An 18,007-nucleotide genomic window follows, 5' to 3' on the forward strand; every position below is an offset into this window, starting at 1 on the left:
GCCCATCCATTTTGAAAGCTCATCCAGGTCTGTGTAACCTTATGAACAAGTTGGATCTCAAACAAACATCATGGTGGGCCCTAGGAAGGTTTCAACGGTGGGTGTCACTGTCCCCACTGTTTTTTGTGGTGGGGTCTACTTAGTTGTGTTTTCATACATGTTTTGATACATTTATAAATGTTATACATGATATTTGAATATAATTGACTAGGTTCAATCAGACAGCGCATGGCTTATGACCCTATACGAAGGAAACCTATTGCATGCACTTTTTTTTTTTTTTTGAGATGTTATGATTTGAAAGTGTGTATTAAAGTCTTTTTTAATCATCCTTGAAGTTTCATTGAAAAATTCAACCATTTTCCCAATGTTTCCCAAAAAGTGCGATAAATTACGCGATACAAACGATATATCCTGTGCGATAACCGATACGTATCTGTATCCCAAGGGTGTGATACATTGCATGATACCAATATTTCGAACACTGGTTACGTGTTACGGGTTCGTAATGGCTGTTAGAGAAAAAAGACCCGGAATGGCCCGTTATGCACCTTGTAATGTCCCTGTAATGGTCCATCATGGGGCCTATACAGTTTTTTTTTTTTTCAAAAAAGAAGAAGAAGAAAAGAAAATAAAAAGAAGAAAAGAAAAAAGAGACTGCAACGGCCATTATGGTCCGTATTGTAACGGTAACGGTGATTAGGGTCCATCACATGTAAATACAAAGAAAAAAAAAAAGGATGGAAAAATGACAAAAAAAGTGATGGTGTCCACTCCACTTTGGTTGATCAAATAGAAATCAAATATTGTGTTTTGATCATCAAAGTAGGGCCTAGATCTAGTTTAGAATTAGTTTCTAAGCGTCCTTCATGGTTGAAATGAATAAGTGGAAAATCATTAGAAAAATTGAAAATAATAACTTTCATAAATCATAATGGGCCCTCTATGGCTGTATTGGCTTGTAATGGCCGCATGGTTATAATGGCTGTATTGGCCTGAAACAGCCATACCTGCCCCTTAAAGGTGCCGATACAGGGTGTATTGGCCAGTACGGACCAATACAACCATTATTTATTTATTTTTTATAACAGATTAACAGACCAATTCACCCCCAGATTTCGTAGTGGGGGTGCCCTTTTCCTTTACGTATTGGTCGATATGACCATAATGTAATCATTTTTTAATACCGTGGTCTGGTTTCCATTGTGCTTGTTGTATTCTCTTAGAAAAGAATGGTTGATCAAATATTACTTATCATTAGATATCCAAGGCTTATTACCTCAGTTCCCATAGCAGTGGTTTTCATTATGTGCCAAGCATTTTGTGGTGTTTGTTATGGCATCTGTGTTCATTATAATAACTTTATTTTTTTCTGTAGGAAGGGTAACTCCTGAAAGTGTAATATTCAGCTTTGGTACTGTCCTCTTGGATCTTCTTAGCGGAAAGCACATCCCTCCCACTCATGTAAGTTCTTCGACTGTTGAATATACAAAGCATATCTACTGGAAGTGTAACCTGGCTTGGACTAGAACTCTTTTAATGTGTCTGCTTGCATGTTCTATGTTCAATACCTTTACATTCTGCTTATTCTATGATCTTTATGGTTCTGTTTTATTTTGGTAAGCTCATCCTTCTGAATATGTATTACCCGCAACAAGTTAATGTTTGACATGCATTTGTGTTCTCATTTGTATATCATGGATACGGTTAATTTAATTTAATAACATGATGTAAATGTATGGGTGTTCACATAGTAACTTTGACATGCAACTGCCTATATGGTTGGTTTTATAGACAGTGCAACTGTTTGTCTGGAAGTCCAAATATGCCCATTCTCCCTTTTTTCTCTGTGGTGGGTTAAAATGGGAAAATATGGTAATGTATCCTGTGACTTATTAAGAAAAGGTGATAAGTCCTTGTGATTTGCTTGAAAAATATGGAAGGTTCCACCCCCAGCGGAGAAAGCAGTCAATTTGTCGGAAAACTTTATCACTCTATGGCGAGCTGAGTGCTTACATCACTTCTCTTTCCAATCATGGGGTTGTTTTGGCTGATTGGAATGTTGGGTTCATCCTTTAGTCTTTTGTACTTTGGAGGATCTTGGGATTGGATATACTTTTCCTTGAAACAACATTCCTTTCTTCTCCCCTTTATGTGATGTCTTTTTTAATCACAAAAGTATCTAATTGTTATGGGGTTGTGGACTCTGGTGAGCCCAAGGTGAGGGCTCTGTGGATCAAGCTTGAAGGAATTAATCAGTTTCCAATTGCCACCTTCAATCATTGATGTCTCATCTCTAGTTGTTTATCCTTGGAGAGTAGTGAGATGAGTAGAGACTAGTGAAATGAAAGGACATTTTAGTTTTAGGATCCTTCTAACCATGTGCCTTCCCTGCTTCAGATTGTCCTGCTCCCACTTTCTTACCTATTTATACTTGTTTACGTTTTGAGACAAATGCTTCTTTGCTCCATCACTTGGATATGTTGCTGCTTTATGCTTCATGCCACTATAGGGCATGTCTATGGGTTTCCTTCATGCATATCCTAGGGAAGTAGATCTAGCTGATGGTTTGGCAAGGCAAAGAGTAGGATTATGTCTCTCTGTTGTAATCTTTCTTCCTTTTCTCTAATAAAATCTTCATGTTTTAAAAATATCTAATCAGAAATAGGCTATTTTTCTGAGCTAAACCATGTTATTTACTTATACAACATACCATACTATCTTTGTCCAAGTGTATGTACAACTTTTTTTTCTCTCTCGCATCTCAAGTATATTGATAGTAACATCCCAAAAACTTGAGACAGGAATCTTCTTAATGGAAATAAAAAGGGTCATCTCTCCCATTTACCTGTCTTTCTCAGACATCTGTTAAAATTATATTGATGCTAGAAATGCCTTCTTTCTTTAATCAATAATAGGATGCCAGTAATGTCATTGTGAAAAAAGTTGTTGTCACTATCTATTGGAATTCAGGAAGTTTGTTAGGAACAAAGATTAAACTACGGTAGCAAGTACTCCTACTTAGATCACATGACTCCTGTTTCATATTTCATTTGTTGAAGTATCCATGATGTATAACCTAAGTCTCATTATATTCCCTATTGGGCAACGTGAATAATAATAGGTGTCATATGTGGTGGTAACTTCTAGAATTTGTGAAACTTTGCTTAGGTTAATATAATAATTGACTTATTTAGTGACTATGTCCATATAAAGTTATAGAAGATCAAGGTGAATTTGTTAGAGAAAAGGAAATCATACCAATTACAAGAGTTTAGAGACTGGAATCCTTTCTAGCTGAATTATCTGCAACAACGTTAAGGCATTAACATCCCTACATAATTGAATGAAGGATACTGAGATAGTCCGTTCATGTCCCCGCTCTCTTCCACCAAAGATATTAAAAAACGACTACGTAACGATAGCAGATGGGGCCATAACGGCCGTTATGGAAAAAATGGCCCATAATGGCTGTTACAGGGCTGATACATTTTTAAAAAATGGCCGTTACTACCTGTATTATAACGGTAATGACGCTGGCCATTATGGCCACCGTTACTGTTATTGAATACCTTGTTTCCACCTATTGTGAGAAACGCCCATCTAATGATGTGAGCCATGTCTCCTTCAATAATTGTTAGGGTTGTAGGGTTTGAAAATGAATAAGTTCGTTTAAGCCCTGACAAAGAACCTGCACCTTGGCCTTGTTAGAGTCGGCATACCCAATGAGGCTGGCAAAACCTCCACAAGTTCCTTCTTGATCATCCCTCATGATTCCCCTATCCAGCTAGCTGTGGGTTGCCTATTGAACTGCTGTCAAATTAAGCTTCTGCATCCCAAACCAGCCCCTTAATTCATCATGATTAAATACACGGAATATTCATATTGCAAAAAAGCAACAGAATACAACAAATTGTGTTGAGTTACAGGCCTGTTTGGATAGTGGAAAAAGGAAAAGAAAAGAAAAGAAAATGTATGTCTTTTCCCACAGTCATGGTGTCTTAACCAAGTTATTCCGTAACGGTAACGGATGTTGTAACAACCACCACCGTTACCTTGTAACCACGGTATTCCGTAACGGTAACAGAGGCCATAACAACCACCACCGTTACCTTTATGATATGGGTTGTAGCAGCAGTTATGGCCCCCATAACGGCAGTTAGTTTCTCTCTCTCTCTCTCTCTCTCTCTTTAATTGAAAAAAAAAACCTGTATTGGCCCCATAATGGATCATTACGGCCTTTACGGGGGTGTAATGCACTGTTATAGGGTCGTTACGGCCTTTATGGGGAGCGTAATGGGCCATTAAAGGGGTTGCAATAGTTGTTACAGGTTATTTTTTCCTTAACCGGCATTGCAGTCGTTACAACTTCGTAACGTGTAATGGTTGCCACCGTTACCTTTACACAACGGCCTTTACGACCCCATAACGGCCATAACGGCACGCCATGGCTTTAACAGCCGTTATGAGGTTGTATCAGCCATTACGTAATGGTAATGATGCCAACCGTTATGCGTTCCGAGATTGTAATGGGCGAAAAAAATGACCGTATCTGCCCCCGTACCGTTATGAGGCCAATACAGGGGTTTTTATTTTATTTATTTTTTATTTTTATTATTATTAAATTATTTTTTAAAAGAAAAAGGATATCGTAATGGCTGTTACGGCCCCCTGTAAGGGCCTTTATGGTCTGTATCATAATGGTGATGGTGGTGGCTATTACGGCCATTGTTATTGCCATGGCACACCTTGCTTACAATGGAACACTTATCTATGTTTAGATACCCAATAAAATATTGGATTTCAAAAAGCAATCATTATTCAAACACCATAGTCAAATCCTCACGCACAAGATACGAAGTGACCATTGCGAGCGCTTTATAAGATTTCCACTTGCTATATGAACAAGACCCCTAAAAATAACATCCATATTTCAATAGTGCTCATAGGAAATCTTGAGAATGTGTCATTGGATAATCATTACAATTTCCTTTTCTTTTCCAACTATCCAAACAGGTCCTGAAGGTGTACTTGGTAGAGTCATGGTAGTAGTAGCTTGTGGTGGGGAGTAAGAGTAGGCTCAGAAGTAGAAAGATCAAGACCTATATATATATATATATATATAGAGAGAGAGAGAGAGAGAGAGAGAGAGAGAGAGAGAGAGAGAGAGAGAGAGAGAGAGAGAGAGAGAGAGAGAGAGTCATGCTCACCTGCGCATGTGCGCACCTTTGCACTCGTGTCATGGGTGTCTAATCCGAACGGTCCATGTGATGCGGAATCCCATGAAACCCCAAGGGACAAATTTTCACCCTGATCTAAAATTCTGGTGGGCCATAGCAAAGAGAAATGCAAATCAAGGGAGGAAACTGTTTTCATTTTTCATGGCCCACCAAAGTTTTGGATCGAAGTAAAAATTGGGCCCAAGGGGTTTCATGAGGTGCTACTTCACGTGGACCGTTCAGATTTTGGAGTCACATCACGTATGATGAGTTCTCAAAACAGTTCGCACGAGATCCTTGTGAACTTGTGCGTAGCTGAGCATTCGGCTATATATATATATATATTGAAGATTTCAGCTCAAGGATTCTCCAATCTATACAAAGAAAAGCACTTGCTTAGAGAGATTACTATGGTGCATATCACTCTAACATATATACTTTGATGTATTATACAGTTCTCAGGCCTAAAGTTCTTGTTTTCAGTTTGTACAATTGGAGCCCATGGTTCTCAGATTAAAGCCCCTCACTCCCACAGCTGTGGATGGCACATGCACCAAAGATTTCTCTGGATGGAAATTCCCACCTGTTCAATAGGTGGCTGACAAATAGACAGTTGAGAAAGAAACTAAAGCAATGATTAACATTCAACCAACAAAGGTGAATAGTCTATAGCTAGGATCTTGGGCTTGGATCACTAGACCATGAGCTCTACTTGTATATGCTGAAAACCTGAATGTACATTAAAAATTCTGGGCCACTGCATCATATAATACATCTTCTATCATTCCCATGTTATGGATATGATCATATTTGTTCTTAAAATCCGAAGGGGCTAGTGTGTGATGGAGAGGGAGAAACTTTAATTGAAGATCGTACTTTTTAAAATTCTTTTGAAGAGTCAGAAAGATCCTGCTCAAGTTTAATAGTGTAACCAATACTACTAACTAACTAGTCTTTTATTTACTAGAATATATATTTTTGATAAAACTACTTATGTACTAGGCAAACTTAACCTAAGACACCCTTTTTAAAAGCATTTTGCCTATAAAACTTGTGAAGATGTTACTTGTATTTATCACTGTAATCAACACGAATTTATAATTAACTCTACTACTTTTCAAAATTCTTTTGAAGAGTCAGAAAGATCCTACTCAAGTTTAATAGTGTAAGCAACGCTACTAACTAACTAATTTCTCATATACTAGAATATATATATATATATATATATATATAAAATATTTTTTTGATAAAACTACTTATGTACTTCGCAAACTTAACCTAAGACGCCCTTTTTAAAAGCATTTTGCCTGTGAAACTTGCGATGTTGCTTGTGTTTATCACTGTAATCAACACAAATTTATAATTAACCAATCATATGTTATTTACTAAAATATCTTATGAATTTTCTAATAAACCACTTGCCTGCTAATTGCCAAAAAGAAAACTGATGACCTACAATCGGTTGTAGGCTAACTGAACCTACCACACCTCTCTTTACAAGCAGTTTTCACTTGAAAGCTGTGGAGATGTTGCTCGTGTATAACACTGCAATCAACACTAACTTTTAGTAACCAACTATGAATATCTTATTTACTAAAAGAGCTTTGCTAATGTACAAACCACCTCATATGCCAGCTTGGTGCATAGGGGAAATATCCAAGCCATCCATTGGGTGGACCTCACCGAGTCACCGTGTAGATGTTACTGCCAAAAGATAAAGGCAGTCCACTCGGTAGGTGTGCCATGATATTAGAAATAAGTGAATGGGCTAGAAAACTTGGGCGTATTTCATCACAATCGTACATTTGTTCTGCTAATTGTGCCCCGCCTGACTAGTGGACCAACCTGATTCTTGGGATGGGGAATGTACATAGTGGTACCCTTCTGATGGATGGCTTGGATACAGCGTTTGAGTTATCAGCGAGAAATCGATAATATCGCCGATATTATCGGTGTCGCCAGACCTGCGATATCGAAAACCCAATATTTCGTTTCTCTTCTTGGATGTCGCCGATATTTTTGATATTATCGGCGAAATTTTCGGATCACTGGCCAAATCAGCCAACTACCCTGTAGATTTCGATAAAATAAGCAAAACAAATGCCGTGTTTTCGGCGACATTAGGCGACGACCCTCTTATTCGGAAAAAAATATAGAAAAAAGAAGAAGAAGAAGAAGAAGCTCTCTTACCTTTTTACTCAAGATCTACCTCAAGGAGTGGCCTTCGGCTGGATTTGGTTGGCCAATCGCGATCAAGAGCGCCGGATCTTTCACAAGAACGAAAAACCTAAAACCTCCCTTTTCCTTCTAACAGAATAGCTTTGAAAGGAAACTAGATTTCTACCTAGGCTTACGAGGATTTGAAAAAAATCGGAATTCGGGGAGAGATTTTTGAGAATTTTAACGGAAAAATCATCGAAATCGCCATTGTCATTGCCGTTTTATCAAAAAAGGGAAGTGGATTGGCTGGTGTACCACACAGTAGCTATATAGCTGCTGTAGGTACGTGTTGTGCGTAGACGAGCACTGATGCTCCTCGAGCTCCGAGTAGTACGAACGGTTCAAAGCAGATTAAAGTTACGTGGGCCCCATAGTGATGTATTTATTATATCTACACCGTTCATCTATTTTTTGAGATTATTTTAGAGCATTATCTAGAAAATGAATCATATCCAAAGATCATCCGGACCACACCACAAATAGCAATGGAGATAATGATTTTCACTATTAAACAATTCGTTGGGCCCACCATAATGTTCTGTAGGCCCCACCATGATGTATGTGTTGTATCCTCACCGTCCATCTGTTTTTCGAGACCATTTTAGAGTATGAGACCAAAAATGAGGTATATCCCAATCTCAAGTGGACCACATTACAAGAAACAGTGTTGAATGAACGTAGACCATTAAAAACTTTTTGGGGCCTATAAAAGTATTGGATCAAGCTAATATTTGATTTTTCCCCTCATCTAGGTCTGTAGCCTTGGGAAGATTTTAACGGTGGTTATCCAATCATTATTGTTTTCATGTGGTGTGGTTCATTAAAGATTTGGATCTGACTCATTCTTTGTCTCATACACTAAAATGATATCTTCAAATGGTTCGACGGTGTGGATACAAAACATAAACCATGGTAGGGCTACATAACCGCTCGACGTCACTTCAGTGGCAAGTCTCGCTGCTGAACCTGTCATAGCTAATCCGCATCCCTACGGACTTGGGTGGGTACATATGTGTCGCGTATTAAGTAAATTATGTGGGGTCCACCGTGATTTACATATTTTATCCACTTCGTCCATCCATTTTAACAAATAATTTGAGGGCTTTAGCCCAAAAACTAAGTATATCCAAATCTCAAGTGGACCTCACCACGGGAAACAGTGTGAATTGAAATTATACTGTCTAAAATTTCATGAGGCCAAAGAAATTCTGGATCAATCTGTTGTTTGTGTTTTTCCGTCATCCATGTCTTTGTGATCTTATGAACGGGTTGGATGACAAATAAACATCACTGTAGGCCCTACCAAGGTTTCAACCGTGGAAATCATTATTACCATTGTTTCATGTGGTGTGGTCTACTTGAGCTTTGGACCTGCTTCAAATTTCGAAACAACCATTAAAATGAGCTGAAAAAATGGATGGAAGGCGTGGATAACCCACGCACATTCATGGTGGGTCCAACATGTTGGGCAACAGTACTACTCTCAATTGCCACGAGATTCGGACGATGATTACGAGCCGCCTCGTCATTCTATGTGGGGATGAAATGTGGCTAGAAATGTGTATTTTTTTTTTTTTTTAAATTCATTTACTTTTGCATGACTTAATTGTTATAAGCTTGCATTTGTATTATATAAACTCATTTTGGTTACTATTTGAGTGATTTCTTATGACAATGAATGCCTTTTGGCCCCCATTAAATGGAAACTTCTTATTTAATGCATTCTTTTTGCATTTTTTTCATTCCTAAATATGTAAATATTTGTATTTAGGCATGTCATGAAGTTCCACTGAAAAATTCCACCATTTTCTCCATGTTTCCCCTTTTTTCCCTGCATTTCTGGTTATCAGCGATATTATCGGCGATAACGATATTATATCTTTATCTCTGGCCAGCGAAACTTGTAGCGATACTGACAGCTTGAACACTACTTGGATATTGCACTTGTCTGCTAGGCTTGCATGTGTGATGTTGTGTGCATTAGCTGACTTGTACAAGTGTGCGGGCTTAGCAAAGCTCTTACCAGAATATCTTATTAATTTTCTAATAAAAGCCACTTAACTACCAATTGTTGAAAAGAGAACTGAGCACCTATAACTGGTTGTAGGATAACTTAAACTACAAGCCTTTTTACAAGATTTTTTCCCTTAAAAATATCCAATACTTTCAAGAACGAAGTTGGAAACAATATTTCATACATAGTAATTGTTAGGTTTTATGAATTCATTAATGAAATTATCCGGCCAACGCTTTTAAATGTTCTGAGAAGAATGAATTTAGAAGCTTCTAATAAAAAAACCCAGAAAGTTCCTCAGCCTAAAAATTCATAACTTTATGCAGCTTGATATACCTTTTTGATGTTTAGAACAAGTTTCTTTTTCCCTTTCCTTTTTTTTTTAAAAAATTTTTAATTTTTTTTTTAATAAAAAAAAAGGGGAAAACAATTCTTTATGTAATATCCGATTGTTATTTGGTTGAGTGGGATGATACAGGTGACCATCGGGTTATCCTGCTGGCTTTTCCTGTCTTGCTGGTGGGAAATGGTAGAGATGGGGTTGGTGGGGTCGTTTGAATGGTGAGCCCGGCATGATTTTGATGCGGACACAAGCGCATTTAAGGTGTACCAACGAAGAAAGCGCCAACCACAAGTGCCGTCCTTGTGGATAGGCGACTATTGAGGAGCTGAAGATCTTTCACATGTGATTGGATATATAGAAGACCCCACTCGGAAGACACATGTGAAGGAAGATTGGAGAAAGAAGACCGAGCGCCCAAACTTTCCCGTACTTATGTTATTTGCCCATTTTTGACTTAGTTAGGGGTCTTTTAGTAATTTTATATCTTTATTTGCTTATTCTAGGGGTATTTTAGTAATTTTATGTCTTTATTTGCTTATTTAAGTGGGCTAAAGCCCTAAACTCGAATTTTAAATATTGATTAATGAAAAACAAACCCTTTGGTTGCCTCCTTCCTCTCTTCTCTCTAATGGTGCTTCTTCTCTTCCCTTGATCTTCTTCCTCTAATTTCTTCTTGTGCCCTTTCAACTTCTTCAAGGTAATAATTTTCTTCCTTCTATTTTCCAGTTTTGGCTAATCCTTCTTCGATCAAAATCTTGAGAACCGATCTAAACCCTAAGCTCCCAAATTCTCAAATCCCTAATCCGAGAAACTTCTTGATTCTTCGGACTAGTGATCTTCGTTGATCGATTGGGTGTGACCATGCAAGTTCGGGAGGTCTCATCCCTCACCGGATCCAACCTAAGTAGTAATTGAATTCTATAATCCATGGTTGTGGTGATGGCCCGCTCCATTGCATGTTTCCTTTATGATTTTCTCAGTTATGATGATTACGGTTAGAATTTTAGATCATTTATTCCTTTTATTTCCGCTGTTAATTGTGTCCATGAGCATGCATCATAATTAGGGTTGTCCTGCGTCAAATTTGGTATCAAAGCCAGGTTTGCATGGTTTTTGTCTAGATCGAGTTATCAAATTAGGGTTTCGATTTTCAGGTTTAACTTAGGAAAGTTCCAGGTTTAGAAAGTTTTCAATTTTAGAAACTTTCCAATTTTAGAAAGTTCCTAATCTGGAAAATTTTCAGATTTGAGTTGTTTCTTGTTTCAACTTAATTGTGTCAGTTCATAGTAGTTTTGCATTCATCGCATTCATCTTGAAAGTCATAACACCTAGTAGTCTAGTTAGGTAGAGTTTGGTTCAAGTCTTCATTGTATGCCCACGAGAAGAGGTAGAGGTTTCGGACTTCAACCTACCATGAATAACGAGCAGTTATCTGAGCAACTTGCTCAATTGATACAAAAGATAACCGCCCTAGAAGCGGGTCAAAGGCGTGAGTTTGCCCGCCTTGAGAACCAAATTACCACTACCATGACTAAGGTGGAGCAACTAGAGGCGTCCCAAAAGGAAAACCCCGCTGTAGGGGAAGATGCGCACTCCCAAGTGGAAGGAATCATTGAAGAACGCGCTGCCACACGTGGTGGTAGTGAGGATAGAGATCGTGGTAACGGTCGTGGTGTGGTGCGAGAGGCACGAGCCACATGTGGTCATCAAGACCGCTATGATCCAGATGAGCGTGCGATGAAGAGTGTGAGAGTTGAGGCCCCGAGTTTTGATGGGCGCTTGGATCCCAAGGCGTTCCTTGACTGGGTTGCTGACATGGACCACTACTTTGAGTGGTATGGCATGTCGGAAAACCGTCAAATGCGGTTTGCTAAGATGAAGCTTGTGGGTCAAGCCAAGCTCTTCTGGACCAACACCGAGCGTAGGATAGAGAGAGTTGGTAGAGCCCCTATCACACATTGGTATGAGATGAAAGAGAAGTTGAAGGAGAAGTACCTTCCTCTCTCATACCGTCAGAAGCTCCTTGACCAATGGCAATCCTTATGCCAAGGGCCAATGCCTGCCGCTGACTACATCGCTAAATTTGAAGAGTATATGATGCGATGTGATATTTGAGAAGACCCTCTAGTAACGCTCTCGCGTTTCAAGACAGGCCTTTGTGCGGATCTTCAGCGCGAGCTTATTACTCGGCCCTTAACGGACTTAGATGAAGCATATCAAGTCGTGCAGGAGTTAGAGCAATATCTGAAGGCTCTTGTCGTTCGTCGTTTTGAGTCCCGAGACTCCAGTGCTAGATCTAGTTCCCAAGGAACTAGACCTAATATTGGTAGTCAACCTAGGGCACAGGCGACCATTCCGCCTAGGCCTAGGGAGGACAAGGGCAAAGGGGTTCTTGGTGCCGGTCCTAGTAACATGAGCCAAGTGAGGTGCTATGAGTGTGGCAACCTTGGCCACATGTCTAATCAGTGTCCTACGAAGAGCCGTGGGAGAGCCTTAGTTATAGGCGAGTCCCACGAGGGTGGAGATGACCAGGGTGCTTATGAAGTTGAAGAGTATCACCCTGAAGGAGGACTTACTGATGAAGAAGAAGTGGATGGATAAGCTTCTTTCTTCTTCTTCTTCTTCTTCTTCTCCTCCTCCTCGCAATTTCCCCTTCTTCCTCTTCTTCTTCTTCTTCTTCCTCTCTCTCTCACTCTCTCTCTCTCTCTCTCTCAATCTCTTCTTTCCCCCTTTCCCTCGTTTTTTTCTTTTCTCTCGTCTTTCCCTCTTTTTTTCTTTTCGTTTCCCTCTCTCTCCATTTTTTTTTTTTTTTTTTTTTGCAGCAGCTGACTGCTGTAGGTACGTGTCATGCAAAGACGAGTGCTGACACTCCTCGAGCTCCGAGTTGTACGAACGGTTCAAAGGAGATCAAAGTTATATGGCCCCACAGTGATGTATTTATTACATCTACACCGTTCATCTATTTTCAAAGATCATTTTAGATCACCACCTAAAAAATGAATTATATCCAGAGATCATCTGGACCACACCAAAAATAGCAACAGAGATAATGATTTTTAGGTTAAATATTCGTAGTGCGCACGGTAACGTTTATTTTCCATCCAATCTGATCAGACTCGAGTGGGCCCCACTATGATGTATATATTTTATCCATATCGTCCATCCATTTTGCCACGTCATTTTAGGTTAGGATTCAAAAAATTAGTAATATCCAAATCTCAGGTGGACCACACCATAGGAAATAGTGGTTATAGAATGCTCACCATTAAAAATTTCTTAAAGTCCACTGTAATGTTTATTTTCAATCTAACTTGTTAATTGGGTCACATTGACGTGGATGAAGGGAAAACACACATGTCAGCTTGATCTAAAACTTTTCTAGCCCCCAATAAATTTTTAACGGTGATCGTTTAATTATTGTTGTTTTTTATGGTGCAATCCATCTGAGCTTTGGATGTGCCTCATTTTTGGGCTCATGCCCTAAAATTATTTGGCAAAATGGATGGACGGTATGGATATAACACATTCATCACGGGTGAGGCCCAAAAAACTTTGACACGTGTGCTGCACTTTACATCCGAGTCTCTCTTAATTCAAGCCTTAAAAAATTGTACACGAGACATATATTAACTTTAAATTTGACAATTAAATTATGGACTGCAATTGCTAACTCACAATGCCAAAATCAAATTATTTGAATAGTTTTAATTGTTAATTTGTGAACTTTTATTTTTTAAAATAGGGCCTTTTGATTTATTTTTTATTTTTTATGATTCACTATCCAATAAATGTCCACCAATTTATAAGTGGGATAATGACAATAAATGACATGAATTTGAGGCTGATTTGGAGAATAGATTGGTCCTCCAAGTCAGCCCCAAATTGGCAACGCCATCTACTTGAATTTAATTTCATTTTTTTAAAGAACTATTGTGTGAAATGATATCAAGTTGTTAAGTATATAAATTACATATTTAAAAAATTAAATATATGAATTTTGTAGTTAAATTCAAGTTACCTGGTTAAAAAATTAATTAGATAGTCCGATACAACTTCTCACCAAAGAGTGGACCGTTACACCACTATAAACATGTTCCAATTTATAAATGAATGCATATTTGGAATGCTTAAAATATTCCGGATTTAATCCATATTTTTTCATATTTTTTTGGCAAAAAAAAAATTTGCGTTGTTATGGGCCGTTACGCCCCCGTAACGCCGTTACGCCCCTGTATCTGTATCAGTTTCGGAGGGCACCGTTACGCCAACCGATGCCGATACAGGACACCTTGTTCGGACTAGTGATCTTCGTTGATCGATTGGGTGTGACCATGCAAGATCGGGAGGTCTCATCCCTCATCGGATCCAACCTAAGTAGTAATTGAATTCCATAATCCATGGTTGTGGTGATGGCCTGCTCCATTGCATGTTTCCTTTATGATTTTCTCAGTTATAATGATTACTGTTAGAACTTTAGATCATTTATTCCTTTTTATTTCCGCTGTTTAATTGTGTCCATGAGCATGCATCATAATTAGGGCTGTCCTGCGTCAAATTTGGTATCAGAGCCAGGTTTGCATGGTTTTTGTCTAGATCGAGTTATCAAATTAGGGTTTCGATTTTTAGGTTTAACTTAGGAAAGTTCCAGGTTTAGAAAGTTTTCAATTTTAGAAACTTTCCAATTTTAGAAAGTTTCCTAATCTGGAAAATTTCTAGATTTGAGTTGTTTCCTGTTTCAACTTAATTGTGTCAGTTCATAGTAGTCTTGCATTCATCGCATTCATCTTGAAAGTCATAACACCTAGTAGTCTAGTTAGGTAGAGTTTGGTTCAAGTCTTCATTGTATGCCCACGAGAAGAGGTAGAGGTTTCGGACTTTAACCTACCATGAATAACGAGCAGTTATCTGAGCAACTTGCTCAATTGATACAAAAGATAATCGCCCTAGAAGCGGGTCAAAGGCGTGAGTTTGCCCGCCTTGAGAACCAAATTACCACTACCATGACTAAGGTGGAGCAACTAGAGGCGTCCCAAAAGGAAAACCCCGCTGTAAGGGAAGATACGCACTCCCAAGTGTAAGGAATCATTGAAGAACGCACTGCCACACGTGGTGGTAGTGAGGATAGAGATCGTGGTAACGGTCGTGGTGTGGTGCGAAAGGCACGAGCCACATGTGGTCATCAAGACCGCTATGATCCAGATGAGCGTGCGATGAAGAGTATGAGAGTTGAGGCCCCGAGTTTTGATGGGCGCTTGGATCCCAAAGTGTTCCTTGACTGGGTTGCTGACATGGACCACTACTTTGAGTGATATGGCATGTCGGAAAACCGTCAAATGCGGTTTGCTAAGATGAAGCTTGTGGGTCAAGCCAAGCTCTTCTGGACCAACACCGAGCGTAGGATAGAGAGAGTTGGTAGAGCCCCTATCACACATTGGTATGAGATGAAAGAGAAGTTGAAGGAGAAGTACCTTCCTCTCTCATGCCGTCAGAAGCTCCTTGACCAATGACAATCCTTACGCTAAGGGTCAATGCCTGCCGCTGACTACATCGCTAAATTTGAAGAGTATGTGATGCGATGTGATATCCGAGAAGACCCTCTAGTAACGCTCTCGCGTTTCAAGATGGGCCTTTGTGCGGATCTTCAGCGCGAGCTTATTACTCGGCCCTTAACGGACTTAGATGAAGCATATCAAGTCGTGCAGGAGTTAGAGCAATATCTGAAGGCTCCTGTCGTTCGTCGTTTTGAGTCCCGAGACTCCAGTGCTAGATCTAGTTCCCAAGGAACTAGACCTAATATTGGTAGTCAACCTAGGGCCGGGTGTGCGAATCGGTTACGTATCGGCCGTGTCGGCCGATACGTAACGATAACGGTGCGAACCGTTACCCGTTTGGGGGCTGAAACGGCCGATTCGATTTTGTGTACCCGTATACGGCCGTTACGGGGTGTAACGGCCGTAACGGGCCGTTATGGGCCCGTAACGGGCCCGAAACGGTAACTTTTTTTCATTTTTATCTCGTTTTTTGCTTTTTTTGAAACCTTTTGCTTCCAAACTGTTTTTCACTCCTTCTACTACTAATTTCGACCAACCTTAGCTAGGTATTTGAGATAAAAACACATTATATCACAAATTTTTTGAATCAAAGCTCGGTGGGCCATTTTTCAGAAATTCGTCAAAAATAGGTATTTATACTTTTTTAATATGTTTTGCTGTTTTAATCATGTCATATGATGTGTTAATCATAGTAGAACATGTTAATGTACATTTTACAGATTTGGGGTGCCATTTAATAATTTTTTAATATTTTTTTCTATTTACGCATGAATTTTGGCCCCTTTTTTTAAAATTCGAAAAATCAAATTTTAATGGTTGTTTTGCTGTTTTAATCATGCCATTTGATGTGTTAATCATAGTAGAACATGTTAATGTGCATTTTACAGATTTGGGGTGCCATTTTATATTTTTTAATATTTTTTTCTATTTACGCATTTATTTTGGCCCTTTTTTGAAAATTCGAAAAATCATTTTTAATGATTCTTTTGCTGTTTTAATGACATCATATGATGTGTTAATCATAGTAGAACATGTTAATGTGCATTTTACAGATTTGGGGTGCCATTTTATATATTTTTATATTTTTTTCTATTTACGCATTTATTTCGGCCCTTTTTTGAAAATTCGAAAAATCATTTTTAATGATTCTTTTGCTGTTTTAATGACATCATATGATGTGTTAATCATAGTAGAACATGTTAATGTGCATTTTACAGATTTGGGGTGCCATTTTATATTTTTTTATATTTTTTTCTATTTACGCATTTATTTCGCCCTTTTTTTGAAAATTCGAAAAATCATTTTTAATGATTCTTTTGCTGTTTTAATGATGTCATATGATGTGTTAATCATAGTAGAACATGTTAATGTGCAATTTACATATTTGGGGTGCCATTTTATATTTTTTTAATATTTTTTTCTATTTACGCATTTATTTCGGCCCTTTTTTTGAAAATTCGAAAAATCATTTATTAATGATTCTTTTGCTGTTTTAATGATGTCATATGATGTGTTAATCATAGTAGAACATGTTAATGTGCATTTTACATATTTGGGGTGCCATTTTATATTTTTTTCTATTTACGCATGAATTTTGGCCCTCAAAAATAATTGCAAACACCTAAATGTAAGATATTTTCATATTACATTCATTCTAATATATCTATCATTGATAGTAGATAGTTAGAAAATTAAATATATGAATTTTGTAGTCAAATTCAGTTTATCTGGTTCATAAATTCATCAGATAGTCCGATACAACATCTCACAAAAGAGTGGACCGTTACACCACCATAAACATTTTCAAATTTATAAATGAATGCATATTTGTAATGCTTAGAATATTCGAGATTTAATCTATATTTTTTATATTTTTTGGGGAAAAAAAAAATTTACACCATTACGGGCCGTTACCCCCGTATCACCGTTACGCCCCCGTATCCGTATCGGTTTTGGAGGTCACGGTTTCGCCAACCGATTCCGATACGGGATACCTTACCTAGGGCACATGCGACCATTCCGCCTAGGCCTAGGGAGGATAAGGGCAAAGGGGTTCTTGGTGCAGGTCCTAGTAACATGAGCCAAGTGAGGTGCTATGAGTGTGGCAACTTTGGCCACATGTCTAATCAGTGTCCTACGAAGAGCCGTGGGAGAGCCTTAGTTATGGGCGAGTCCCACGAGGGTGGAAATGACTAGGGTGATTATGAAGTTGAAGAGTATCACCCTGAAGGAGGACTTACTGATGAAGAAGAAGTGGATGGAGAAGCAACGCTTGTAGTAGTCAGGCGTGTGTTAGCTCAGTCTAGAAGTAATGCTGACTGGCGTCGAAGCACTATCTTCTACACTATTGTCAAGTGTGGTGAAAAGAATTGTAAGGTGATAGTGGACAGTGGAAGTTGTCAGAATGTGATTTTCACTAGCACCTTAGATCGCTTAAAACTGAAATCCACACCTCATCCAGACCTGTATAAAGTTTCTTGGGTTGACAAGACATCCCTACCTGTCACCCAGCAATGTCTAGTCCCCATCGAGTTTGGGTCATACAAAGAGTCCCTGTGGTGTGATGTTTTACCTATGAATGTGGGACATGTTATCCTAGGTAGACCGTGGCTATTCGATAATGATGTCACGATCTTTGGCCGTTCGAATGCGTGTACTT

The 18,007-nt window shown here is 38.7% G+C and overlaps 1 protein-coding gene across 2 annotated transcripts in view; it reads left to right on the top strand.

Moving 5' to 3' along the window:
- The window catches only part of LOC131243282 (serine/threonine-protein kinase BSK1-like), a 51,583-nt gene that overhangs the window by 20,059 nt on the left and 13,517 nt on the right, over positions 1-18,007 (top strand). For both annotated transcript variants that reach the window (XM_058242510.1, XM_058242509.1), the window contains exon 5: positions 1,379-1,464. In XM_058242510.1, the coding sequence (XP_058098493.1) occupies positions 1,379-1,464 (86 nt within the window). The remainder of the gene's footprint in view (positions 1-1,378; positions 1,465-18,007) is intronic.

The sequence above is a fragment of the Magnolia sinica genome, chromosome 4 (genome assembly GCF_029962835.1).
Source record: "Magnolia sinica isolate HGM2019 chromosome 4, MsV1, whole genome shotgun sequence".
Taxonomy (NCBI): domain Eukaryota; kingdom Viridiplantae; phylum Streptophyta; class Magnoliopsida; order Magnoliales; family Magnoliaceae; genus Magnolia; species Magnolia sinica.